Source organism: Carlito syrichta, unplaced genomic scaffold (genome assembly GCF_000164805.1).
Source record: "Carlito syrichta isolate Samal-C Ts95f unplaced genomic scaffold, Tarsius_syrichta-2.0.1 Scaffold288448, whole genome shotgun sequence".
Taxonomy (NCBI): domain Eukaryota; kingdom Metazoa; phylum Chordata; class Mammalia; order Primates; family Tarsiidae; genus Carlito; species Carlito syrichta.
In genome coordinates this window covers 178,481-206,425 of record NW_007232544.1, presented here as the reverse complement: position 1 = coordinate 206,425, position 27,945 = coordinate 178,481, and the positions used below count along the sequence as shown (strand labels likewise).

Here is a 27,945-nt window from a genome sequence, read left to right as displayed (position 1 = left end):
TGTTTTTTTTTTGAGTTGGAGTCTCACTCTGTCACCAAGACTGGAGTGCAGTGGCTGCTCCCAGCCACTGCAGCCTCGACCAACTAGGCTCCGGCGATCCTTCCCCCTCAGTCTTTCAAGTAGCTGAAATTACAGGTATGCGCTACCATGCCCGGATGATTTTTTTTGATTTATTGTAGACATGAGGTCTTGTCAAGTTTCCCAGGCGGGTCTCAAACCCGCGGGCTCAGGCAATTCACTCACCTCAGCCTCCCAAAGCACGGGAGCCACCGAGCCCGGCTCATTCTATGTTTTTAAATCCCGAATTTTGTTTGTTTGTTTGTTTGAGTTAGGATCTCATGCTAAGCCCAGGTTGGAGTAAAGTGGCAAGATCACAACTCACTGCCGCCTCGACCTCCTGGGCCATTAGGCGATCCTTCTGTCTCAGCCTTCCACAGTTGGGACTACAGATGCAAGCAAGCTACCTACCATGCCTGGCTTATTTCTTAATTTTTTTTTACAGCGAGATCTCCCTGTTTTGCTTAGGCCTCCCAAATTGCTGGGATTATAGGCATGAGCCACTGCAAATGGCCCATTCCAGAGATACTTCAGTTCAGCCAAGGTGTAATATACATAGGGTCTTTACAATCACCCCCAAAGACTCTACAGTTTATAGAGTTTAAATGCCTCTATGTGTAATCTTTGGAATTTCAGTAATCCCAGCACTTTGGGAGGCTGAGGTGAGAGGATTGCCTGAGCCCAGGGTTTTGAGATCAGCCTGGGCAATTTGGTGAGAACTCATCTCTTTAAAAAAAAAAAAAAAAAAGGAAAAACATTCTGGGTATTTTTTTTTTTTTTTTGGAGTCAGTCTCACTCTCTTACTCAGGTTGGAGTGCAGTGGCATGCTCACAGCTACTGCGGCTTCAACTTGCTGGGCTCAGGTGATTCTTCTGCCTCAGGCTTCCAAGTAGCTGAGACTATAGGTGTGGGCCACCTTGCCCAGCTAATTTTTTTATTTATTGTAGAGATGAGGTCTCACCAAGTTGCCCAGGCTGATCTCAAAACCCTGAGCTCAAGCCAGGCTCGGTGGCTCAGCCTGTAATCCCGCGCCTTTGGGAGGCTGAGGTGAGTGGATTGCCTGAGGCGGTGGGTTTGAGACCCGCCTGGGCAGCGAGACCTCATTTCTACAATAAATAGAAAAATTAGCCAGGCGTGGCAGCACATGCCTGTAGTTCCGGCTCCTTGGAAGGCTGGGGCGGAAGGTTCGCCGGAGCCCAGCAGGTCGAGGCTGCGGTGGCCGGGAGCGGCCACTGCACTCCAGTCTGGGCGACAGAGTGAGACTCCAACTCAAAAAAATAAATAAATAAAATAAAATAAAAATAAAAAAGGAACTTCAGTAATCCCAGCACTTTGGGAGGCTGAGGTGAGAGGATTGCCTGAGCCCAGGGTTTTGAGATCAGCCTGGGCAATTTGGTGAGAACTCATCTCTTTAAAAAAAAAAAAAAAAAAGGAAAAACATTCTGGGTATTTTTTTTTTTTTTTTGGAGTCAGTCTCACTCTCTTACTCAGGTTGGAGTGCAGTGGCATGCTCACAGCTACTGCGGCTTCAACTTGCTGGGCTCAGGTGATTCTTCTGCCTCAGGCTTCCAAGTAGCTGAGACTATAGGTGTGGGCCACCTTGCCCAGCTAATTTTTTTATTTATTGTAGAGATGAGGTCTCACCAAGTTGCCCAGGCTGATCTCAAAACCCTGAGCTCAAGCCAGGCTCGGTGGCTCAGCCTGTAATCCCGCGCCTTTGGGAGGCTGAGGTGAGTGGATTGCCTGAGGCGGTGGGTTTGAGACCCGCCTGGGCAGCGAGACCTCATTTCTACAATAAATAGAAAAATTAGCCAGGCGTGGCAGCACATGCCTGTAGTTCCGGCTCCTTGGAAGGCTGGGGCGGAAGGTTCGCCGGAGCCCAGCAGGTCGAGGCTGCGGTGGCCGGGAGCGGCCACTGCACTCCAGTCTGGGCGACAGAGTGAGACTCCAACTCAAAAAAATAAATAAATAAAATAAAATAAAAATAAAAAAGGAACTTCAGTAATCCCAGCACTTTGGGAGGCTGAGGTGAGAGGATTGCCTGAGCCCAGGGTTTTGAGATCAGCCTGGGCAATTTGGTGAGAACTCATCTCTTTAAAAAAAAAAAAAAAAAAGGAAAAACATTCTGGGTATTTTTTTTTTTTTTTTGGAGTCAGTCTCACTCTCTTACTCAGGTTGGAGTGCAGTGGCATGCTCACAGCTACTGCGGCTTCAACTTGCTGGGCTCAGGTGATTCTTCTGCCTCAGGCTTCCAAGTAGCTGAGACTACAGGTGCCTGCCATGAGGTTCAACTAATTTTTTCTATTTATTGTAGAAATGAGGTCATGCAGAGCTGCCAAGACTGGTCTCAAGCCTGGGCTGAGGCAATCTGCTCACCTCCCTGTCCCAAAGTGCTGGGATTACAGGCATGAGCCATCAGATCCTGCTTGGGAATTTTTCATTACAAATCGCTGATTGTTCTCAGTCCACCTTTTTGGAGTTTTACTCTACGCAAGCAGGGCCAAGTACTCAACAAAGACTTAAAAATTAAGGTTGCTAATTGAATGGGCTTAATCACCTTTGCAATCTTCTCTTTTTTTCTTAACCACCACACCACCCTGTCTCCCTTCTGTTTGAAGTAATTTTCTTTCTTTCTTTCTTTCTTTTTTTGGAGTTGAAGTCTCACTCTGTCATACAGACTGGAGTGTAGTGGCACACTCACGGCCACCCCAGTGTCTACCTGTTGGGCTCTAGCGATCCTTCCGCCTTAGCCTTCCAAGTAGCCAGAACTACAGGTGCACGCTACCATGCCCAGCTAATTATTTATTTATTTATTGTAGAGATGAGGTCTTGCCAAGTTGCCCAGACTGGTCTCGAACCCGCGGGCTCAGGCAATCCACTCGCCTAGGCCTCTCAAAGTGCTGGGATTATACGCTGAGACACCAAGCCTGGCCTGAAGTAATTTTCATTTCCATACCCTCATTAATAGGAGAAGGATCAAAAGGTAGCAGCAGTAACCATAGAAGTTACCATTTACTCCAAGGTAATTCAGTGATAAGAGCTCTACATAAATCTACTCTAATCTCTACTAGTCTACAAGGTAAACAGAAGTAGCCTCAATTTATTGATGACACAGCTTTTTCATGTTATTAGTCATGGTTTAAATCCATGTGGAAATTATGATGTATACTGTATTTTTATTAAGGGTAATTTTTGTTAATGAAATTGCATTGAATAGCTTATATAACTTGTGTAAGGTTATGCATTATCACTAAAACTAAATTAACATCATCTAACTCAAAAGTACATGGTTTTCCTACAATATCATAAGGCCTTCTACTCTTCTACCACTTACATCTTCAGTCATGGGATATTTTTTATATCTTTTAAGCCTCAATGTAAAGTTTATGGAAGCCTTTTCTGATTAACTTTCCATCACTGTAGCATTCAGCTATTTATAGCACATGAGTCTACAATCACTAACACATATTATTGTTCTCAAATTAAACTGTTCATATCCCAAGTTCCTTGGTATGAGAAATTGTCACAACACTTTAGGTTTTTTTTTTTTTTTTGAGTCATAGTCTTACTCTGTTGCCCAGGCTGGAGTGTAGTAGCATGTACACGGCCACCACAGGTTCAACCTGCTTGGCTCAGGCAATCTTTCCACCTCTGCCTTCCAAGTAGCTGGAACTATAGGAGTGCACCATCAAGCCCAGCTAATTTTTCTTCATTTATTGTAGAGACAAGGTTTTGCTAAGTTGCCCAGGTTGGTCTTGAACCCCTGGGCTCAAGCAATCCTCTCATTTCAGCCTCCCAAAATGCTGGGATTACAGATATGAGCCAATGGGCCCAGCTTCATTTGACCCTTTCTGACCATATCTTTCTTGATCTCTTTGTAACATGCAACATTGACTATTCTTTTGCACTCTGCAGTATGTCCTTTTTCATTCTGTGACATGTACAGTTTGGCTTTTCCTATTTATAGAATTTACATTCCAGGATATATAAGGTTTGGGTTTTCCTATTTATAGCTCATTTGCTGACATGAATCTTTTCTTCCACTTCTCTCAAATGCTAATGTTTCTTAGGTCTCCATCCCTCTCACCCCACTTTCTCCCTTGTGATTGATCTCATTCACTGCCAAATTCAGGTTCACACACACACATTCTCTCTCTCTCTGGTAGTTTTCTGCCACAAATGTCTTTTTTTTTTTTTAATTGGAGTCTCACTGTCGCCCAGACCGGAGTGCAGTGGCATGCTCCTGGCCACTGCAGCCTCGACCTGCTGGGCTCCGGCGATCCTTCCGCCTCAGTCTTCCGAGTAGCTAGAACTACAGGCGCGCGCTACCACGCCCTGCTAATTTTTTTTTTTTTTTTAAATTATAGAGATGAGGTCTCACCAAGTTGCCCAGGCGGGTCTTGAACCTGTAGTCTCAGGAAATTCACTCATCTCGGCCTCCCAAGGCACAGGGTTACAGGCTGAGCCACCAAGTGCGGCCCAGATGTCTTTCAAACTATAAACTACTACTTCCAATTGTGTCTATTCAACATCTCTACATTAATACTCCAAAGACAGTTCAAATTTGATATATCCAAATCTGAAGCTATTATCTATTCTTTCTTCATGTATTTCTTTTACCATACTCCATTCTCTACACTATAATGTTGTAGCACTTTTCTAGGAACATACATGGTAAATTATTCATAAAAATTTGCTAACCTTCCTTTGAAAGGATTAGTTCCCAGCCCCAATGACATTAAGACTTAACCATGTGATTTACTTTAGTATTGAAATAAAATTTGGGAAGTAACATATGTCATCTATGCAGAAATATTTTTCTGTGAGTTAGGGTCTCACTCTGTCACCCAGGCTGGAGTGCAGTGGCACAATCACAGTTCACTGCAGCCTTGATCTCCTGGGATCAGGCGATCCATCCACCTCAGTCTCCCAAATAGCTGATACTATAGGTGCACACCACCACACCTGGCTAATTTATTTTTTGAAGAGATGAGGTCTCACTATGTTGCCCAGGGTGGTCTCGAACTTCTGGGCTCAAATAATTCTCTTGCCTCAGACTCCCAAAATACTAAGATTACAGGCATGAGTCACCACGCCTGGCCTATGCTCATAAATTTTTATAGCCAGAGTGCAGTAGCACAATCACAGCTCAGTGCAGCCTTGGAATCCTAGGCTCAAGCAATCACCCCACCTCAGCCTCCCAAGTAGCTGGGACTACAGACACGCAATACCAGGTTCAGCTAATTTTTAAAATATGTTGCCGAGACTGATCTCAAACTCCTGGCTTCAAGCAATCCTCTCGCCTCAGACTCCCAACGTTTTTGAATTACAGTTGTGATCCACTGTACCTGGCCCAGCTAACTCTTTACTATGGCCCTTTCCTCTCTGCCTAAACACAAGTAACATTCCAGATATAGGCTTCCCTGTCAGCTGGGGTCCTAGAGGGAAAACAACACAGAACAACTCTTGATGGCAGGTAACAGCATGAACAAAATATATGCCTTTGTTGCTTTAAGTTGAGATGATTTTTTTTTTTTGGAGTCAGTCTCACTCTTGTCAACCAGGCTGGAGAGCAATCTCACGCTCACAGCCACCGTAGCTTCGAGCTGCTGGGCTCAGGCGATCCTTCCACCTCAGCCTCTTGAGTAACTAGAACTACAGATGCGAGCTTGTAGTCCTAGCTACTCCGAAAACTGAGGCAGAAGTGGTGAGCCGTGATAACACCACTTCACTCCAACCTAGAAGCACACCAAAAATGTCGGTATAAATTGTACAAATATGTTATATTGTATGAATAGGTTGTACATATTTCAAAATATACAAATTAGGCATGGTGGCTCACACCTGTAATCCCAGCACTTTGGGAGGCTGAGGCCAAAGGACTGCCTGAGCCCATGGGTTCGAGACAAGCCTGGGCAACTTGATGAGACCCTGCCTCTACAATAAATCAAAAAATTAGCCAGGCATGGTGGCATGCACTTGTAGTTCCAGCTACATGGAAGGTTGAAGCAGAAAGATGGCCTGAGCCCAGCAAGTCGAGGCTGTGGTGCCACTGCACTCCTGCCTGGGCAACAGTGAGACTACAACTCAAAACAGATAAACAAACACATGTACAAACATTAGAAATTAAGACACTGGGTTAAAAAATAAGTATTGACCAGGCTTGGTGGCTCAGCCTGTAATTCTGGCACTTTGGGAGGCCGAGGTGAGTGGACTGTCTGAGACCGTGAGTTCAAGACCCGCCCAAACAACTTGGCGAGACCTCGTCTCTGCAATAAATAAAAAATTAGTCAGGTGTGGTAGTGCATGCCGGTAGTTCTGGTTACTTAAAAGGCTGAGGCGTGAGGATCTCCAGAGCCTAGCAGGTCGAGGCTGCAGTGGCCGGAGTGTGCCACTGCACTCCAGCCTGGGCAACGGAGTGAGACTCCAACACAAAAAAAGAAAAAAAAAAGAAAAACAAGTATTAGAAGTATCAATAGAGATTCTTCTCACTACCTCTTGTTTTGCATATCTCTAGAGATTTGTTAATGCTACTTTGGAAATTATTACTAATTATTACTTTACTAAACAATTTTATGCATATCTAATTCTTTAATAAATAGCTCCAACTCACACCCACCATTATACAACATATACTTTTAACTTAATTCAACTTTTAAAAACGGAAGACTATTATTTCAATATACATAATTACTGATTCTCACACACCAAGACTACTTTGGGTTTTTCCTACAATACTCTATTGTAAGTCTTTATTCACAAGTAACAGTTGGGAAACTATCTTAAAACATATAGTACTAGCCTGTTGAAGAAGTACTCTCAGATGAAGACCTCTTCCTGGTAGGGCTACAGTTTGTGCTCTCTGACGGTCGCTGGGAGGGTTTATCTGAGGTTGGCTGGGAACCTGAAGAAACAGAAAAAGATAGAAATCATAGAAAGATTCAAGTCTAAAAATAATACTAAATGATTTTGTGTTACAACTGTAATATTTTAGTTGCTGCCACTGCCATTCCCTATAATAATAATAATTATGACTTGTAAGCTGACAACAGGAGAAAAATAAGCAAAAGATATGTCACACTAGGTGGTGTCATCAGAATTTCACAGGTCTCATATACATATTTTCTCTTATTACATTAGCAGAAGGAAAAATAATTTTAACAGAAGAATACACAGTATATTTTAGTTTTCATGTATTACTACTATAAAACATTATTAAAATATGGATAAAACTTACAAGCAATATTCCAATCAAATCTGATCCTGATTATTGATTAAAATTCATCACATTAACTGACAAACAAAACTTACAATGCAATTTGTTAAAAGCAGTTGATGTGAGAAAAGTAAGTCCAATTTGAGTGTTTCATTTAAAAGAATCAGAGGTGAAAAGTAAAGAGTTGAACCTTAAATTCACACATCCTATCCAATTCACAGAAATCACTTTCACATTTGATGTTTTTCCTCCATAGCAAATTCTGGAAGAACTGGCTACTAATTTATCCATAAGTTGAATAAATCTCTTTGAATGTTGTACACTTAAGATTCCTTGGTTATATACATAAAAGCTCATGAAGACAAAGAAAATAAATTTCCTTTCAAACAGTCTCATAATTCTAGCAAAACATCAAATCAATACAGCATAATTTTTTTGTTTTTTTGGGCTGAAGTCCCACTCTGTCACCCAGGGAGGAGAGTACAGTGGCATGCTCACAGTCATTGCAGCCTCAACCTGCCGGGCTCAGGTGATCTTTCAGCCTCAACCTTCCAAGTAGCTGGAACTACAGGCGTTGCCACCATGTCCGACTAATTTGTATTGATTTATTGTAGAGACAGGGTCTCACCAAGTTGCTGAGGCTGGTCTCGAACCTCTGGGTTCAGGCAATCCTCGTCTTGGCCTCCCAAAAGTGCTGGTATTACAGGCGTGAGCCACCGTACCTGGCTCAGCATAATTTTAACACATCTCTTGCTCAAGAGAAAAGTATGTTGCTCAGGTAAGATTATTTTCCTAAATAAAATATATTGATATTATATTCCTTATAAACTAAAAAGTCAGCTGTTGAGAATACATAATGAACATCTACCTCATATTGGTCAATAAACTACTAGCACTCTGAAATGCTCACTTCTAACTTGGAAACAAATTACTAATAAAAACCCTTACATATAAACTGGAGACACAAAAGGTATAAGAAATTAAATACCCGAGGATGAAGTTCTTAAGATCTGCCTGTGATTAAGAGTTAACTTCTAAATGAAGTGACTAATTCACTGAAGGACAAGTTAGGGTCAGAAGAACTGAATGGAGCCAAGTTTGTAATATCTCCCCTTCTCTAAGACAAATAGTAGACCATGAGCTTTGCTTTCATTAAGTAGTATCTTAAATCACATCACTGTAAATAGTAGGCTACAGTCAGCATTGCTCAGGTGAAATAGAGGACTATGTGTTGCCATTCAAGAGCAACAAGTTTGACTTTTGGGGAAATTGATGTTTTAACAGTACAGATACAAAAGTGACATTTAAATCCAACAATATAATAAATGCCCCTGGAGTATGGTTCAGATGAGATAAGATTTCCACTAAAGAACGAACTATTGCAAAAAACACTTAAGAAGTATAAGCCCAGGCATCAGTGAAGACCTGACTTAAGAATTAATACCGAAAACTTAATATACTGATTAGATAAATATTTCCTACCCAGAGACATAGCCAAGACAGAAGACAGCAGTTGCCAAGAAGTTTGAGATATCATTCAACTTTATCACCATTCCTGATGAATGGACAAACAATTGTAGATTAAACACTAGGGGAAGAAGGGGTTTGAGAGCACTTTATAAAGTCTTCTCTCTCAGACACTTACATTAATGAGTATAGTTTATATGCTTGGTAGTATCGTAGACATTGTGATGGTGGGGGAAGAGATAAAGACTATAACAGTCTTTGCCCTCTAGGAGCTTATTTAGGAATGTGCATATCATCATGTATTACATTTCAGGTAGCATTTGTGCCATCCATTCATGAGCTTCATCTTCAGTTCCTAGACTATTTGGTAACGTTTCCCAAATTTCTTGATCATCTTCAAGAAAGTCTTGATGAAGGTGTCAACTATACCTTTGATCATCAGGATATCCTGAGAATCACCCTGCCTGGCCTCACCCACCTCAGGGTAAAAGAGGGTACAGGTACTTTCTTCAAAGCTCCTTCTTTTGGTGGCATCTGGAGCTGCAGAGGAGGCAGTGGGAGGTGGAATAGGGGTCAGATCCCCGGAGACCGTTATTGGCAGCATTGTACAGCAATTCCTGAGAAACTGAAACAATTGAGAGAGAGATGGCTTAGCTCACTTAGCTTCTGAGCCATTTTTCATTTCCTGAAAGTAATGGAAGCCAGCAGCCTATTCTTAGAATTTAAAAGGAGAGTAGAATAAAACTTCATTCAGAAAGGTTCTTGTTTTTCATTTTGAAAAGTCTACTTGAATTCCCCATTCATATAGAACAGAGCTATTCTTAACAATATTTTGTATTTAAAGAGAACAAAGTTGTATCCCTGAGATAGAGATCTCTATGGCTTGGTAATTATTAGTTTTAGAATATTTCATTTAAAAACAGTGCTTACAGAACCACTAAGAAGATGAGGATATCTGAAAAAACATTACCTAATGATGTAAAGCAATCAAGCTTAAGACTGGAAAATGATGCTATAACTTAAGTACAAGAAGTAGCAACCTGCTCAAGATGTTTCAAGTATGTTCAAATTAGCCTAACATCAGAAATCATATGAAATCTGAAAACATTATCTCTAATACTGCCCTATAAGTGCCATTTGGCAGTTACATGGCTACGGAAGAACAAGATAATGCCCAGAGAGAACCAGCATGTCCATTTCAACAGAAACCAATATTTATTTATGTTTTTAAACTTAAAACAGAATATAATTCAGAGTTGAATGTAGTATAACTTAAGTACATGGACTGTGGAGTAAGGCATCCTGGGTTTCAGTCCTGGCTCTGCTATAAATTAAACTAGAGAGAAACTACAGAAGTAAATGTGCCTTAACTTTGGTTTAATAAAGCACTCTAAACTCACAGTATCACTGTTAGTCCCAAAGGAGATAATGCAATATAGTATCATTTTATAAAATTCAGTGTTTTATAAATGTTAGTGTCTATTACATAATAACTTGGCTCCTTAGGTTTATCATGACATTTTTAGACTATATACTTATGTTACTGACATGCTTACACAAACATTCAATATTAAAATAAAGATTAAAAAGCAAGGGACTAGCCGGGCTCGGTGCCTCAGCCTGTAATCCCACACCTTTAGGAGGCTGAGGTGAGTGGATTGCCTGAGCCTACAGGTTGGAGACCGACCTGGGCAGCAAGACCTCATCTCTACAATAAAAAAAAAAAAAAAATCAGCCGGGTATGGTAGCACATGCCTGTAATTCCGGCTACTTGGAAGGCGGAAACATGGCTGGAGCCCAGCAGGTCGAGGCTGCGGTGGCTGGGAGCGGCCACTGCACTCCAGTCTGGGCGACAGAGTGAGACTCCAACTCAAAAAAAAAAAAAAGCAAGGGACTTATGCCCAATTAGGGAGCTGGAACTGAACTATAATATCAAGCACTTGTCTTAAACATAAAGTGAATATAATTAAGAAGTACTACTAGGACAGATGCCTCCAAAACTGGTAGGTACTAGCAGAAAGGAAAAAGTTCCTCTGAAGCAATTTTGTAATTTACTGATTCTTCACCAGTTATTCCAGAGCGCTTCCAAGAGATGAGTCAGAACCGTGAGATACCTGGCTTGACAGTAGTTTTCTGTTTCTCCTACTTAACTCCTTTTGTTGCTGTCTTCGTTGTGTGACAAATGTTTGCTCACATCTCACTTTAGATCTGCCTAGAGGGTATATGAAAACCCTCCATTCCTCAAAGGAAAGAGGTTTATATGTATTACATTACATTAAGAAAATCTGATACTTCCTCACATAATACACACAGAGAACACAAATAATTTTAGATATCAGAGTTCCTATCATTTCTCATTTCAATAAAATATAAAGCACAATAATCAAGTATTTCAGAAGTGAATTAAAAATATAAACGGGAATTCATCAGTTTGTGAATTTATTAGGTAGAACACCATTAGGTGTCTCACTATTCAGACAACGATAGCTTCAGAAATATGTTTAGAAACTGTGCATACATAAATGATGTAGAAATTATATATAAGGCCGGGTGCAGTGGCTAATGCCTATAATCCAGCACTCTGGGAGGCCAAAGTGAGAGGACTGCCTGAGCCCATAGGTTCAAGACCAGCCTGGACAACTTGGCGAGACCTCATCTCTACAATACATCAAAAAAAGTAGCTGGGCATGGTGGTGTGTGCCTCTAGTTCCAGCTACTTGGAAGGCTGAGGCAGAAGGATCACCTGAGCCCCGCAGGTTGAGGTTGCAGTGGCCATGAGCGTGCCACTGCACTCCAGACTGGGTGACAGAGCGAGACTCCAACTCAAAAAAAAAAAAAAGAAATTATATATATACATATGTTTTAAGGGAATATGCATCCAAATAAAATTGAACTTCAGCATAAATGGTAAAGAATTGTCTTTTGGTTGGAAATAAAGGTCCTCAAGTAAACAAAGCAGACTACTAGTAAGGAGGAAGACTGAAAGAGAGATTTATTAAAAAGAGGACTAATACAGAGGAAATTAAGAATTAAAAACAAATGTGGAAATGTAAGGTAGTTTTGATTACAGAGTTTCTGGATTTTATTTAGTTATCATTTGATGAAGTTTTAACTATAAAGACAGTCATTGGAGAAACATCTTTGCCAATTAGACCAAAAGGGAAAAAGATGGTACTTAAATAAGCGAAACCATAAGATGAAATCAGGGTCAAGAATGTCAGAAAGTTGAAAAAGGAAAAAAGAATATAACTGGATTATAAAGAAATAAGAATCTTTTATATACGAAAATGAACAGAAGCCAACTCTCAAGCTGATTTGTCACAAGAGATCTTGACTGATGTCTACATAAAAGGAAATGAAGCAAATCTAAGATAAAAAAGAAACACTTCTTTTACAGATGCCTGGGTATGAAGATAGAGTCAAATGCGCAAAGATATAAGAATAAAGAAAATTCCCACTGACAATAATGTCTGTGGTGGGCAAGGGGTTACCCAAAATACATGAGACCAAATACTCAGCTACTTCAATAAAGTCTTGAGTGTTCTAGGCTAAAAAAACACATATTCCCTTGGTACCAAATATAAATTAGCAAATGAACAGTGAGTGAAACCAACAGTTTATTGGATAAAATATATTTTTCTTTAGCCTAAAGTCCTGTTAAAACTTTTATAACAATATAATATGAATTTGGTCATGCTCTGTTTGCTCAACTAACTAGGAAATGGCTTAAATGAGCAGAATGTTTGACATTTCTAATGCCAGAAATATCTTTGGGTAAGTTATGGAAAAGCAGATTAAGTGTGTTAGATTTGGAAGGATGCTATGCAGCAGTCAAATCAAAGATGCTATTTACTTATTTAAAAATATCTAAGGCAGAGCACGGTGGCTCGAGTTATTTATTTATTTATATATTTATTTGAGTTGGAGTCTCACTCTGTCGACTAGACTGGAGGGCAGTGACCACTCCCGGCCACCGCAGCCTTGACCTGCTGGGTTCCGGCGATCCTTCCGCCTCAGCCTTCCAAGTAGCTGGAACTGCAGGCGCGCGCTACCACGCCTGGCTAACTTTTGATTTATTGTAGAGATGAGGTCTCACCAAGTTGCCCAGGGGGGTCTCGAACTCTCAGGCTCAGGCAATCCACTCACCTCAGCCTCCCAAAGGCGCGGGATTACAGGCTGAACTACTGAGCCAGGCTGGCTCAAGCTTATCCTCCCAGCTCTTTGGGAGGTTGAAGTGAGGGGATTACTTGAGCCCATGGGTATGATACCAGCCCGGGCAACTTGGTGAGACCTCATCTCTACAATAAATCAAAGAAAAAAAATTAGTGGTAGCATGCGCCTCTAGTTCTAGCTACTTGGAAGGCTGAGGCGGAAGGATCGCCTGACCCCAGCAGGTGGATGCTGGGGTGGCCGTTAGCATGCCACTGCTCTCCAGCCTGGGCGAGAGAGTGAGACTCCATCTCAAAATAAAATAAAATAAAATATTTAAAAATAGGTCTCTCGGAAGGCTGAGGCGGAAGGATCGCCGGAGGTCAGCAGGTCGAGGCTGCAGTGGCCGGGAGCGGCCACTGCACTCCAGTCTGGGTGACAGAGTGAGACTCCAACTAAAAAAAATTTAAAAATAAAAATAAAAATAGGTTTCAAACATTTGTATTGTTCCTTTCCACCAAAATTAAATCCTGTTACAAAAGTTTAGTTTTTAAAAAGAAATTCCTCTTATTATTTATGTATAAGTCAAGGCAACTTGGAAATGTCTGTTAAACAATGACTGAATCAAAATTTATTGTAATAAAAATGGCCATTTAAAAAATGTAAAAGAATATGAACATAAAATACCATACTATTTAGAAACTTCTGATCATCAAGTTTTTTTGTTCCCAGATTCAAGTTCTGAATCCCTTGGAATGGTTCACAGATCATAGCAACCCTGGAAGCTTTCTGTGAATGAGTTGAATGGTGAGATAAAACTTGGTTCCAGCCGGGCTCTGGGGCTCAGCCTGTAATCCCGCGCCTTTGGGAGGCTGAGGTGAGTGGATTGCCCGAGCCCGCGGGTTCGAGACCCGACTGGGCAGCAAGACCTCATCTCTACAATAAAAAAACCCAAAAAATCAGCCAGGCGTGGTAGCGCATGCCTGTAATTCCGGCTACTTGGAAGGCTGAGGCAGAAGGATCGCCGGAGCCGAGTAGGCGAGGCTGAGGTGGCCGGGAGGGGCCACTGCACTCCAGTATGGGTGACCGAGTGAGACTCCAACTAAAAACAAAAAACAAAAAAAACTTGGTTCCACAATAAAAACAGCCGTTTCCAATAGTGGGAAACACATTTCCAGAAAGCAATACATTTTATCTGACTCAGCAGTTAAATGCATTACAAGAGAGAATGACTCCGAGCTTGTACTGGTGGGTTTTTAAGCTAAAAAGTATGTTTTTCTCCCTGTAATTAGGCTTTTTCTCATAATGACCAAATCAGTTCATTCACTGAAATGGAATTCCTCTGGAAATTCCCATAACTACAGTAATCACACTACTACAAATTTTCTGCTCTCACCTCTACATGTCCACACTTATGGGTGTATCTTTTTCCTATCATTTAAAAAATTTCTTTTTAGAATTGATACATAATATTTGCACATATTTGTAAGACACGTGATATTCTGTTACATGCACAGAATGTGTATGATCAAGTCAAGTATGTAAGGTATCCATCACCTCAAATATTTGTCATTTCTAAGTGCTGGGAATATTTATTCCTTTTTTCTGCTACATAGGAGTATCTTATACACACCACTAGAAAAATCACCTGAATTCAGTATATAGTTGTCACGAGAATTTCCATTTCAGTTTTTGAGAAACTGTTTTAAGCCTTTTTCTTTCATAGCTTACACATTAAAGATTTCCTTTTAAATCTAATTGTAAACTAGCTTGGGAAATTCCGGATGCTGTTCCAGAGGCTGACACTGGAAAACAGAGTATGGAGATCCCATTGTTTAAAGGTTACCTTGCCCAGGCGCAGTGGCTCACACCTGCAATCCCAACACTTTGGGAGTCAAAGGGGAGAAGATTACCTGAGCTCAGGAGTTCGAGATCAGCCTGAGCAACATGGCAAGACCAGGTGGAAGCTGCAGTGGTTATGAGTGTGCCACTGCACTGCAGTCAGGTGACAGAGTCAGACTCTGACTCGAAAAGGGGGTGGGGATTAATCTATAACCTGACCACAATCAGGACAATATTGCTAACTATTCAGATGGACAAGAATTCAAGACAACCACTGAAACAAGATCAGCTCCCTGTTCCACTCCCAGAAAATCCTCATTCCATTCTTTCCCTTTAAATTGTCCTATCCTCAGCCTTAAATTTTGAAAAAAAATTTTTTAGGCATGATTTTGGACATTTCTCCAATTGCTGGCTTTTGAAATAAAATCACACTCCTTTTACTACATCTTGTGCTTATTTATTATATTTTACAAGCACTGAGTAGCCGAGTTTCCTATCAGTAACATTCTGATCAATGCTTATACTATTCATTTAAAAAGAAAACAAGGTAGCCGGGTGTGGTAGCGCATGCCTGTAATTCCGGCTACTTGGAAGGGTGAGGCGGAAGGATCTCCGGAGCCCAGCAGGTTGAGGCTGCAGTGGCCGGGAGCAGCCACTGCACTCTAGTCTGGGTGACAGAGTGAGACTCCAACTCAAAAAAGAAAAAAACAAAACAAAACAAAAGAAACAAAAAGAAAACAAGGATAGGCGCAGTGGTTCAGGCCTATAACTCTAGTACTTTGTGAGACCCAGGTAGGAGGATTACTTGAGTCCAGGCAGTCAAGACCGGTCTAGGTAATATAGCAAGACTCTTTCTCTACCAAAAAAAAAAAAAATTAGCCAGGTGTGGTAGCATGGACCTATAGTCCCAGCTATTTGGAAGGATGAAGCAAAAGGACTGCCTGAAGCCAGGAGGCGAGGCTACAATGAACCATGATCATGCCACTGCTTCCAGCTTTGGCAACAAGTGAGACACTACTCCCCCCGGACACCCCCCACAAAAAACTTAGCTGGGTGTGGTGGCTCACACTTGTAATGTCAGCCCTTTGAGAGGCCAAGGCAGAAGGATTGTTTGAACCCAGGAGTTTGAGACCAGCCTGGGAAATACAGCAAAACTTTATCACTACAAAAATTAAGAAAAAAAAAAAAATTACCTGAGCACGGTGTTTCAAGCCTGTAATACCAGCACTTTGGGAGGCGGAGGTGAGAGGACTGCCTGAGCTCAGGGGTTTGAGACCAGACTGGGCAACATGGAGAGATCTTGTCTCTACCATAAAGTAAAAAAATAAGCTGGGTGTGGTAGCACATGCCTGTGGTTTCAGCTACCTGAATGGCTGAGGCAGAAGGATCACCTGAGCCTAGCAGGTCGAAGCTGTGGTGGCTGTGAGCAGTGTGCCACTGCACTTCAGCCTAGGTGACAGAGTGAAACTCTGACTCAAAAAAAACCCAGCCAGACATGGTAGTGAATACCTGTAGTCCAAGCTACTTGAGTGACTGCACTCCAGTCTGGATGACAAAGTCTTGACACCAGAAAAACAAAACAACGCTGGGCTCGGTGGCTCAGCCTGTAATTCTATGCTTTGGGAGGCTGAGGTGAGTGGATTGCCTGAGCCCGCGGGTTAGAGACCCGCTTGGGCAACTTGGCGAGACCTCATCTCTACAATAAATCAAGAAATTATCCGGGCATGGTAGCGCGCGCCTGTAGTTCCAGCTACTTGGAAGGCTGAGACGGAAGGATCACTGGAGCCCCCAGCAGGTCGAGGCTGCGGTGGCCGGGAGCGGCCACTGCACTCGTCTGGGCGACAGAGTGAGACTCCAACTCAAAAAAAAAAACAAAACAACAACAAATAAAGCGAACAAAAAAGCTAAATTCAGTATTCACTGTAAAAGCCAGTATGCTTTTACAGTGAATATGCTTTTTTCTTTTTCTTTTCTTTTTTTTTGAGTCAGAGTCTCACTCTGTTACCCAGGTTGCATTGCATTAGCACACTCACAGCCATGGCAACTTCAATCTGCTGGGCTCAGGTGATTCTTTCATCTCAGCCTTGCAAGTAGCTGGAACTACAGGCATGCACACCACACCCAGCAAAGTTGGTTGATTTATTGTAGAGGTGAGGTCTCGCCATGTTGCCCAGGCTGATCTTGAACGCGTGGGCTCAGGCAATCCTCTTGTCTCCACCTACCAAAGTGCTGAGATTACATGTGAGCCACCGCATCCAGCTTAAAGTCTGTTTTAAGAAACTCTCACTAGACCTATTTCCTATTTACCACATATAGGTTAATTAAATAGAATCACATCAAGATTGGATGAAACCAACAAACCTGGCCTCGCTTTTTTTAACCCTCCTCTCTCTCCCTGGCCTCACCTCAATATGTAATTTTATTTGCATTAAGCTGATTTTATGTTCGTCTATCACAGTTAGTATTAGAAAGAATATAAGTTTGAAAAATAAGCTACTAGATCTACATCATTTATAAAACAATTAGACCTGTTATTCTTCTTAAAGCTTCATGAAATTTAAATTGTTTACTCCAAAAATGTTTAAGTGACAAGTTAGTTTGATTCCTCATCTTTGAAACAAGGAGAGAAACATTAAATGCCTTGCTCTAGGCTACATATGCCTGTGTCCCTGATCTGATTTCACATATTTTTACTGAAATTTACATCAGTAACTTATGAAATATGCCTGTTTTATCCTAACTAAATCCACTGAATACAATACAAAATATTTGTTATTTTTTCCTTAATAAGTTGTCACTTGGAGATATGTTTTACTTAACAATTTGTACATTATTCTCGAATATATATATATATATATATATTTTTTTTTTTTTTTTTTTAAATTTATGTTCCCCCTCCCCCTGTTGGAGTACAATGGCACAATAATGGCTCAACCTAACCTCTAACTCCTGGGTTGAAGTGATTCTCCCAAATCGGCATCCTAAGTAGCTAGGACAACAGGCATGCACCATCACATTCAGATAATTTTCAAACAATTCTCCCACCTCAGTCTCCCAGAGTTCTGGGATGACAAGCAAGAGTCAAGGCATTCAGCCTAGAATAATTTTAGATTTACAAACCAAGTACAGTGGCTCTCATCTGTAATCCCAGCACTTTGGGAGGATGAGGCAAGACGATTGAGCCCAGGGGTTCAAGACCAGCCTAGGCAACTTGGAAAGACATCGTCTCTATAATAAATCAAAAACTTAGCTGGTGTGGTGGTATACACCTGTAGTCCAGCTACTTGAAAGGCTGAGGCAGAAGGATCACCTGAGTCCAGCAGGTGAAGGTTGCACTGGACATAAAGAGTACCAATGCACTCCAACCTGGTTGGCAGAGTAAGACTCCAACTCACACACACACAAAAAAATTAGATTTACAGAAAAGTTGCAGATAGTACACATAGAGAATTCTCATATATCCACCACCCAACTTTCCTACCCTTTGCACTTGGTGACATCTCACTGATCACATACCAGTAACTTGACTGCATTTTTTATGAAATAGTAATAAAACGAATCACTTTATATTGCATAGTATAGCATTAAAACCAATTATTTTACTGTAATGGTAACTGGCTTATAATGGAATTTTGGACATTGAATAACTTATTTATGATAAAAAAATCAAAATTTTTATCTTATATTTTTCTAACATGTGGTAATATGTGAAACAGCCAACTTGCATTGCAGGTTCACTGATACATGTTGTGCAATTGTAATTTGTTTGATATCTTCTATCTGGTGTTTTTCTACTTGAACAGACAATACAGAGTAGAGTCTCGTTTTCTTCCTCCCACATTAATAATATGTCAAATATTGTCCCACCTGTTGTCTAAAGATGTGGAAGGACACACTCTTGACTTCTGAAAACCAATTCTCAATTGATCGACCATATCTCAGTACATATTCCATCTCTGTATTTGTTTTTTCAAGTAATTTGAATGGAAAAATTCAAGGAAACTTTTTTTTTTTTTTTGAGTCGGGGTCCTACTCTGTCACCCAGACTGGAGTGCAGTAGCACACTCACAGCCACCACAGTCTTGACCTGCTGGACTCAGGCAATCTTTCTTCCTCAGCCAATCCTTCATCCTCAGCCTTCCAAGTAGCAGGAACCACAGGCATGTGCCACCACGCCTGGTAAATTTTTTTTATTGATTTGTTGTAGAGACGAGGTCTTGTCAAATTGTCCAGTCTGGGTCTTGAATCTGTGGACTCAGGCAATTCTCTTGCCTCTCTGCCTCCCAATGTGCTGGGATTACAGGTGTGAGCCACCACATTCAACCGGAAATGTTCATTTTTTAAAATTTTGCACTTTCGTAAGTTTGTCCTATATAATCACTAACAATTTCTTTTTCTTTTTTTTTTTTTTTTGAGTTGAAGTCTCACTTCGTTGCCCAGGCTGCAGTGGCACACTCATGGCCACCCCAGCGTTGACCTGCTGGGCTCGGGCGATCCTTCTGCCTCATCCTTCCAAGTAGCCAGAACTACAGGTGTGCACCACCATGCCTTAATTTATTTATTAATTGTGGAGATGAGGTCTCACCACGTTGCCCGGGCAGGTCTCGAACCCGCAGGCTCAGGCAATCCTCTCACCTTGGCTTCCCAAAGTGCTAGGATTCCAGTATTGAGCCACCGTACCCGGCCTACCAACAATTTCTTTATGTCTGCTGAGAGAGGACATCCAATTGCAAAGATTTTACCCAACTATGGTATATTTGTCAAAGCCAATATATTAACATTATAATACTAAAGAAAATTCCAGACTTTGTTCAGATTTTACCAATTTTTCCACTCATGTCCTTTTTCTGTTCCAGATTTCAATCTAGTATATCACATTGTATTCAGTTGTAGACATTGTATTTAGTTGTCTCCTTAGTCACCTCTGTTCTGTAAAAGTTTATTTTTTCAGGTCCTTAGATACTTCTGAGTAGTCCTAGTCAGTATCTGTAGAATGTCCCTTAGTTTGTTTTTATTTTTTTCTAATTAGACTGGGGTTACGGGTTTTTGAAACAAATATGCACGGATGAAGTTCCCTTCTTAACATATTGTATCAGGGAGTACATGGTATCATCATGGCTTATCACTGGTGAAGTTAACCTTGCACTTTGTTAGGATGCGGTCTGCCAGGTCTCTTCACCGTAATTTTATTATCTTTCCCGCTCCATATTATTTTCTTCGGAATTAAGTAATCAAGTCCAGCACATATTCAAGAAGAGGAAACTTAACTTCCAGAAAGGGGATGATCTACATATATTATTTGGAATTCTTCAGTAGGGAAGATTTGTCCATTGTCTGTCATGCATTCATTTAGTCTATTATTTATTTATATCAGCATGGATGTTTATTTTTTAGCTTATAATCCAATACTCTCAGTATTTATTTTGTTGCTTAAGCTGCCCCAGCTATGGTCATTGGGTAGCTTCAGGATAACAACGTTCCAAAGGTGATTGACAGTATTTTATTTATTTATTTTTTTATTTTATTTTATTTTACTTTATTTTATTTTATTTAAGTTGGAGTCTCACTCTGTTGCCCAGACTGGAGTGCAGTGATTGCTCCTGGTCACTGCAGCCTCAACCTGCTGGGCTCCAGCAATTCTTCAACCTCAGCCTTCCAAGTAGCTGGAACTACAGTCATGCGCTACCACGCCTGGCTAATTTTTGATTTATTGTAGAGATGAGGTCTTGTCAAGTTGCCCAGGCAGGTCTCGAACCCATGGGCTCAGGTAATCCACTCACCTAAGCCTCCCATGGTGCGGGATTACAGGCTGAGCCACCGCACCTGGCTGGACAGTATTTTAATACAGAGTATATAGTTTGGGGGGTATTTAAACATAATATTAAATGTAAAATGAATTATTTTCAATTTATTTTGAGCCTAGGTCTCACTCTGTCACCCAGGCTGGAGTGCAGTGGCACAATCATGGCACTGCAGTCTCATTCTACTAGGCTCAGGTGAGCCTTCTACCTCAGCCTACTGAATAGCTGGGAATAAATATGCATGCCACCACATCTAGTTAATTTTCTAATTTTTCTAGACACAAGGTCTTACTTTGTTGCCCAGGCTAGTCTCAAATTTCTGGGCTAAAGCAATCCCGTAGCTTCAGTCTCCCAAAGTGCTGGGATTACAGGCATGAGCCACCACACTGGGTCAAAATTTAATTTTTTTTTTTAAGATGTGGTCTTGCTTTGTTGCCCACACTAGAGGGCAGTAGCATTATCTTAGCTCACTACAGTCTATCTCCTGGATTCAAGCAATCCTGTCTCAGCCTCCCAAGTAACTGGGACTACAGATGTGTACCACCAAGTCTGGCTAATTAAAAAAAAATTGTTTCCGAGTTGGGGTCCAGCAACTCCTGGCAGGACCAGAAGGTCTCTGTGTAGCAGCGCATGATCACCACTGCCCTTAAGTCCTTATCATTCACATAAGGATTGAAAGTAAATGATTGACTCTATCAGTTTGGTTGTCTTTTGTGAACTGAAGAGCAGTTTGCATAGTGACAAATGTTAGCATTCTGGAGGCTGCAGAATGGGAAGTGAGGAAATGATTACAATTCTTTAAATTTTGCCTTTTTTCTCGCTGATTTCTTTTGTAGCAATTTTGACTGGTTTTTCTTATAATTACATTTTTTTTTTAAAGTAGCATTATTACTTTCTCTTTTTTTCCTATAAAGATGTGGGGTACAATTCAGGGTTAGGCATACAAACAGTGGTTATGTAGGTACCCTTGTTGATGAGGTTATAATTACATTTTTTATTTATTGTAGAGACGAGGTCTTGCCAAGTTGCCCAGGCTGGTCTCAAACCCCTGGACTCAGGCAATCTTCTCACCTATGCGTCCCAAAGTGCTGGGATTACAAGCGTGAGCCACTGCGCCCAGTTGCCCCTTTGTTCTTTGTCTCTTCGTTCCCAACATGCAGTGCAGTTGGTTGGTAGCAGCTCCTCGTCCTGGGTAAAATCTGCACACATTATGTGAGACACTAGTTTCTCTTCTCCTTCCTCCCTAACTGGGCTCTTACAGGGCCGTGAGCACTGAGAAGTGGAGTTCTTAGACCCCAACAGAGGCCACTCTTGGTAGTTTCCAAATTCAGCCCTCACATCACTTGTGTTCAGTCTTTCATCTCTGCTTTTCTCCTGTGAACACAGCCAGCCATCTTGCTCCAATGTTATTAGAGCAGGTAACCTCACATAGCTTTATTTTATTTTGCGTTTTCCCTTGACCCTGTAGTTTCCCCTTGATCTCATTTCTTTCTTTGGACCTGGACTGATAACTCAGAGTCTTTGGACTTAGTGTCATCTACCCTAGCACCAGGAGGTTATCTTTGTCAGGATGCCCCTATAGAGCAAACCTTGTGTCCCCAAGCAGATGTCACCTATTCCCTTTTCCCTTGAAAGGATGTTCTGAGAGAAACAGTGGTAACTTCTTTGTTCCTATCTGGGACAAAGCCCCTCAATTCCTTCAGACTTGCTCCAGGGCTGTATCTTCAAGAACTGGAATAAGTTTGATGCTCAAATTCTCAAAAGGAAATGTCTAATCTTTTTATGTAACATCGCCTTGCCGGGCTCGGTGGCTCAGCCAGTAATCCTGCGCCTTTAGGAGGCTGAGCTGAGTGGATTGCCTGAGCCCACAGGTTCGAGACCTACCTGGGCAGCGAGACCTCATCTCTACAATAAATCAAAAAATCAGTCGGGCGTGGTAGTGCATGCCTGTAATTCCGGCTACCTGGAAGGCTGAGGTGGAAGGATCACTGGAGCCCAGCAGGTTGAGGCTGCGGTGGCTGGGAGCAGCCACGGCACTCCACTCCAATCTGGGCAACAGAGTGAGACTCCAAATCAAAAAAAACAAAAACAAGCTGGGCTCGGTGGCTCAGCCTGTAATCCCGCGCTTTGGGAGGTTGAGGTGAGTGGATTGCCTGAGCCCGCGGGTTCGAGACCCGCCTGGGCAGCGAGACCTCATCTCTACAATAAATCAAAAAATCAGCCGGGCGTGGTAGCGCCTGTAATTCCGGCTACTCGGAAGGCTGAGGCGGCAGGATCGCCGGAGCCCAGCAGGTCGAGGCTGCGGTGGCCGGGAGCGGCCACTGCACTCCAGTCTGGGCGACAGTGAGGCTCCAACTCAAAAAAAAAACCAAAACAAAAAAACATCGCCTGACCATAGTACAACCTTCTGGACCAAGACGCCTGGCCCTTAAATGGGACTCTTACCTATAATACTATTCTGCAGCTTGATTTTTTTCTGTTGTGGATCCTCTAAATGGTCTGAGGTTATTTATATTCAAGCTTTCATGGTTCTACCTAAAAATTCTGACCTGTGTAAAAATTTCCAAATGTTCCTTGTTAAATGTCATGGACCCACTGACTCTTCTAACATTCTAGATGAACCCTCCTTTACCAGGGAATTAACTGCTCCCATTAAGCCACCTGCCCCTTGTACCTATCAGGGCCCACTTTCTCCTCCTCATATCCAGTCAGGAAATATTTATGACAAGCCAAGAACTGACTCCTACTTTGTCCCAAGAGGATGTTTTACCTCATTGCGAGCATCTTTTCACATACACACTGGCAAAATGCCACCCAACGACCTCTTCTTTATCATATGTCTGCATGCATCCTTCTTCAGATAGATATCCTTTATGAATGCGGAACCCAAGCTTATTCCTGTCTGCCTACCCATTGGACTGGGTTATGTTTGCTAGTCTTTGTATTCCCCATGCTTCTGTTTTTAAATGAGTTCAGCCCAGCCAGGCACGGTGGTTCATGCCTGTAATCCCAGCACTCTGAGAGGTGGAGGTGAGAGGATTACCTGAGCTCAGGAGTTCGAGATCTGCCAGAGCAACATAGCGAGACCGCATCTCTACAATAAGTAAAAAAAATAGCTGGGCATGGTGGCACATACCTGTGGTTCCAGCTACTGGGAAGGCTGAGGTGAAAGGATCATCTGAGCCCAGCAGGAAGAGGCTATTGAGTGACAGTGAGACTCCAACTCAAAAATACATACACACATACATAAATACATAGGTCCAGCCCTGATCCTCTTCAAGTGACTACCCATAATCATAGAAAACAAAGAGCTGGCCCCTTAATTTCTGTCCTCACTGGGATCACCACAATCCTAGGACCCTCAGGGGCCACAACAAGGGTATATGGAACTGGTGTAGCCCACCACATAGTCAACAAAATATCTATGGAATTGGCTGCTATTAATAAACAAATTGCAGCCGGGCTCGGTGGCTCAGCCTGTAATCCCGTGCTTTGGGAGGCTGAGGTGTGTGGATTGCCTGAGCCCATGGGTTGGAGACCCGCCTGGGCAACTTGGCGAGCTCTCATCTCTATAATAAATCAAAAAATTAGCCGGGCATGGTAGCACGCGCCTGTAGTTTCAGGTACTTGGAAGGTTGAGGCGGAAGGATCACTGGAGTCCAGCAGGTCGAGGCTGCGGTGGCTGGGAGCGGCCACTGCACTCTAGTCTGGGTAACAGAGTGAGACGCCAACTCAAAATAAATAAATAAATAAATAAAAAATAAACAAACTGCATCCTCACTAAATACTATCCGGGGCAAATTAATTCCCTCACAGTCATTACTGCTGCTAGTAGGGGAGAGTGGGGGGGTCTGTGCTAAGCTAAAGGAAGACTGCTGCTTTTGAGTAAATCAATCAGGACAGGTACAAGAACACATTGATCATTTTTAGATAATGCCAAGAGGCAACAGGAGGATGGAATTCTTGGGGAAGAAAATAGTCCTGGCTTTCCTGGCTCCTTCCCTTTCTGGGACCCCTCATTTCTATATTCCTCCTCCTAACTGTAGGGTCATCACTCTTTAATCTTTTTATCAAGTTTATCTTTTTCAGATTCCAACAGTTCCATCTTCAGAAAATGCTTTGACAAGTTTTCCAACCCATACCATTAGAAACTCAACCTCCACTGAGCCCTTTAGCCCAAGCTACAAAGGATTTTTAATCAAACTGCCCAGGCCGGGCATGGTGGTTCAAGCCTGTAATCCCAGCACTTTGGGAGGCAAAGCCAAGAGGATTGCCTGATCCCAGGGGTTCACAACCAGCCTGTGCAACTTGGCGAGATCTCATCTCTATAATCAATCAAAAAATTCGCCGGGCAGGGTGGCCTATGCCTATAGTTTCAGTTACTTGGAAGGCTGAGGCAGAAGGATAACCTGAGCCCAACAGGTCAAGGCTACAGTGGCTGTGAGCGTGCCACTGCACTCTAGTCTGGATGACAAAGTAAGACTCCAACACACACACACAAAATCAAATCGCCCCTACTTATCCATATGGATCTCTTATTCCAACTACTGGCACACAAGAACCCTTGACAGACCAACAATCCTAGGTAGGGCCAGTACAATATCACCCCTCTTCAGCAAAAAGCAGCTACATGAGGCAGTTACTCAAGTGCCAAAGATTTGATACTGGCTATACGTCAGGGCAGAATGTGGAAGATATTTTATAAGACAAGAGCCATCTTGTGTTAACTTCAAACTGAGCGGCCTATAATCAAAGTCGAACACCAACCAATCAGAACTGCCATGTTTCAATCCCTCATTTGCATGGTAGAAACCAAAAACAGGTCAGCTCCTGTATAAGGACAACAAACCTCTGGCTTGGGGCAGACGGCTCTTCTATAGTGGCCCTGCCCGCTGCTCCCTTGCAGTACACTCAATAAACCTGTCTACTACATCGATCTGATGTGAGTGAATTCTCTAATTGCCCATGACTCCTGCTAGTTGGTTGCTACCATAACAAGAATCAGTGTTCAAACTGTAACATTCAAAGTGGTCAAAATATAAAACACATGAGATTTAATTTTGTCTAGTATTTTGCTTAACTAAAATATTTTATCACCTGGGTTTATTTAAGAGGATAGATAGCTCAACCTATTTTCATGTCTACTTGAAAAAACTACCTTAAGTTTCTATTAGAAATACAAGTTACGGCCAGGTTCGGTGGCTCAACCTATAATCCCACCAGCACTTTGGAAGGTCGAGGTGAGCGGATTGCCTGAGCCAATGGGTTCGAGACCCACCCGGGCAACTAGGCAAGACCTCGTCTCTACAATAAATCAAAAAATTAGCTGGGTTGGCAACTTGGAGGGCTGAGGCAGAAGGATCGCTGGAGCCCAGCAGGTCGAGGCTGCGGTGGCCAGGAACATGCCACTGCACTGCAGTCTGGATGACAGAGTGAGACTCTAACTCCAAAAAAAAAAAAAAGAAGAAGAAGAAAATCAAGTTGCATTTCCATTCATTTATCAAGAGTAATTGTAAAAAAGATGGTGAGATTCCAAGACAGAGAGCAATTAACAAAAGAATTTAGACCTGTAATATATAATAATAAATACAGTAGTCAATAAAGACTATAGCTGGACTTTGTCTCTACTCCTGGCACAGAGCTTCAGGAATCCTAGGAATTTCCTGAGTGAAAATATCTTTGTTATGCCAATAGGGTGACTTACGGTGGAGTCTCAGATAACTTCAGGACTGGGGCTGGTCACCAGAAAGACCAAGTACATCATTAAAGGGTTGAGAATTTTGGGCCAACCCAACCTTCAGAAGTGGAGGGGAACTGTAGACTGGGCTCAATAACATGGCCAATGATTTAATCAAGCATGCCTACATAATAAAATTCCAGTGAAAAGTTTGTACACTGAGGTTGGGTGGAACTTCTACGATGGCGAACACAAAGATATACTGGGAGGGTAAAGTGCCCAGAATTTGCAAAGAGAGGGCACAGAAGTCTGTGTACTCTTGTAGGACCAAACATTGCTCTAAGCATCTCTTCAACTGGTTGCTCCTGATCTATATCCTTTGTAATAAAACTGTAATCACAGTATAGTGCTTTTAGTAATTTCTATGAGTCATTTTCATAAATTATCAAAACTGAGGGGGTTGTAAGAAGAATCCCAAAATTTTCAGGAGGTCAGACAGAAGTATGAGTGGCTTGAGAACACTGAAATTTCTGATAGGCACCTGAAGTAGAAACAGTCTTATGATGGATTTTGTTCTTTACTTGGGGTCTTTACTAACTCTAGGTAGTTAGTATAAAAAATGAACTAGATTGTACAACACCCTGTTGAATTGGTGCCAGAATAGTGGCTTCAGAGAAGTCTTAGTGGTTTCTGTATGTTAGATTTTAAAGAAAATGAAAGACAAGTTCTTATTCTTAAAGCAGATAGTTTTCCATATATTAGATTTCCCTGCCATATATTAGATTTCCCTGCTATCTCTCTTGTTCCCAGATGACCCTGAAACCAAGTTCAGAGTCATCATTTTCACTCCACCACCTGTAACTGCCCTCTTGGATGATTTCAATGTTCATGTAAATGATACAACCTAACTTGTTATCTCACAACACCTTTACCTCAATTTCCCCATCCTTTATAAGCTCCTTCTCACAACTCTTATGTTAGGGACCTCAAATTCAAATATTCCCTTTTTAAACAGTCGAAGAGGGCCAGATATCATACACAACAGGCCAGGTACAGTGGCTCATACCTGGCATCCCAGCACTTAGAAAGGCTGAGACGAGAGGGTTGCTGAGACCAGGAATCCAAGACCAGCCTGGGCAACAAGGAAGATTTTGTCTCTACCAAAACATCAAAAATTAGCTGGGTCTGGTAATACACATCTATGTTCCCCACTACTTGAGAGGCTAAAGCGGAAGGATTGTCTGAGTCCAGTAAGTCAAGGCTGTAGTAAGATATGATTGTGCTCCTACATTCCAGCCTGGATGACAGAGTGAGACCCTGACTCAAAAAAAAAAACACAAAAACAAAACAAACAACAAAAACAAAACATACACACACAACTAAAATCCATGGACTGTGACAAACAAAAGAATGCAAGCAGCAGAAAAGGGGGCCTAATAGTGAGCCCCAACTACCATTTTTAACCAGGAATTATGACTTGATTCTGGCCAGGTGTTCCAATCTTTTTGAGAAGCAGAATTCCAAATTTGCATGTAGCTGTAACTACAGGCATGCGCCACCATGCCCAGCTTATTTTTTGATTGATTGTAGAGACGAGGTCTCGCCAAGTTGCCCAGGCTGGTCTGGAACCCATGGGTTTAGGCAATTCTCTTACCTCAGCCTCCCAGAGTACTGGGATTATAGGCATGAGCCACCAAGCCTGGCCTAGCAATTAATTTTTTTTTAACTGTAGAAAT

General features: G+C 41.9%; 1 protein-coding gene across 3 annotated transcripts in view; it reads right to left on the bottom strand.

The window, feature by feature from the left end:
• Positions 1 to 27,945, bottom strand: part of ASH1L (ASH1 like histone lysine methyltransferase) — a 202,012-nt gene that overhangs the window by 105,859 nt on the left and 68,208 nt on the right. For all 3 annotated transcript variants that reach the window (XR_002481715.1, XM_008053776.1, XM_008053777.1), the window contains exon 4: positions 6,860 to 6,961. Coding sequence is in view for 2 of the 3 variants with exons in the window: in XM_008053776.1 (XP_008051967.1) it covers positions 6,860 to 6,961 (102 nt within the window). In the remaining variant the exon portion in view is untranslated. The remainder of the gene's footprint in view (positions 1 to 6,859; positions 6,962 to 27,945) is intronic.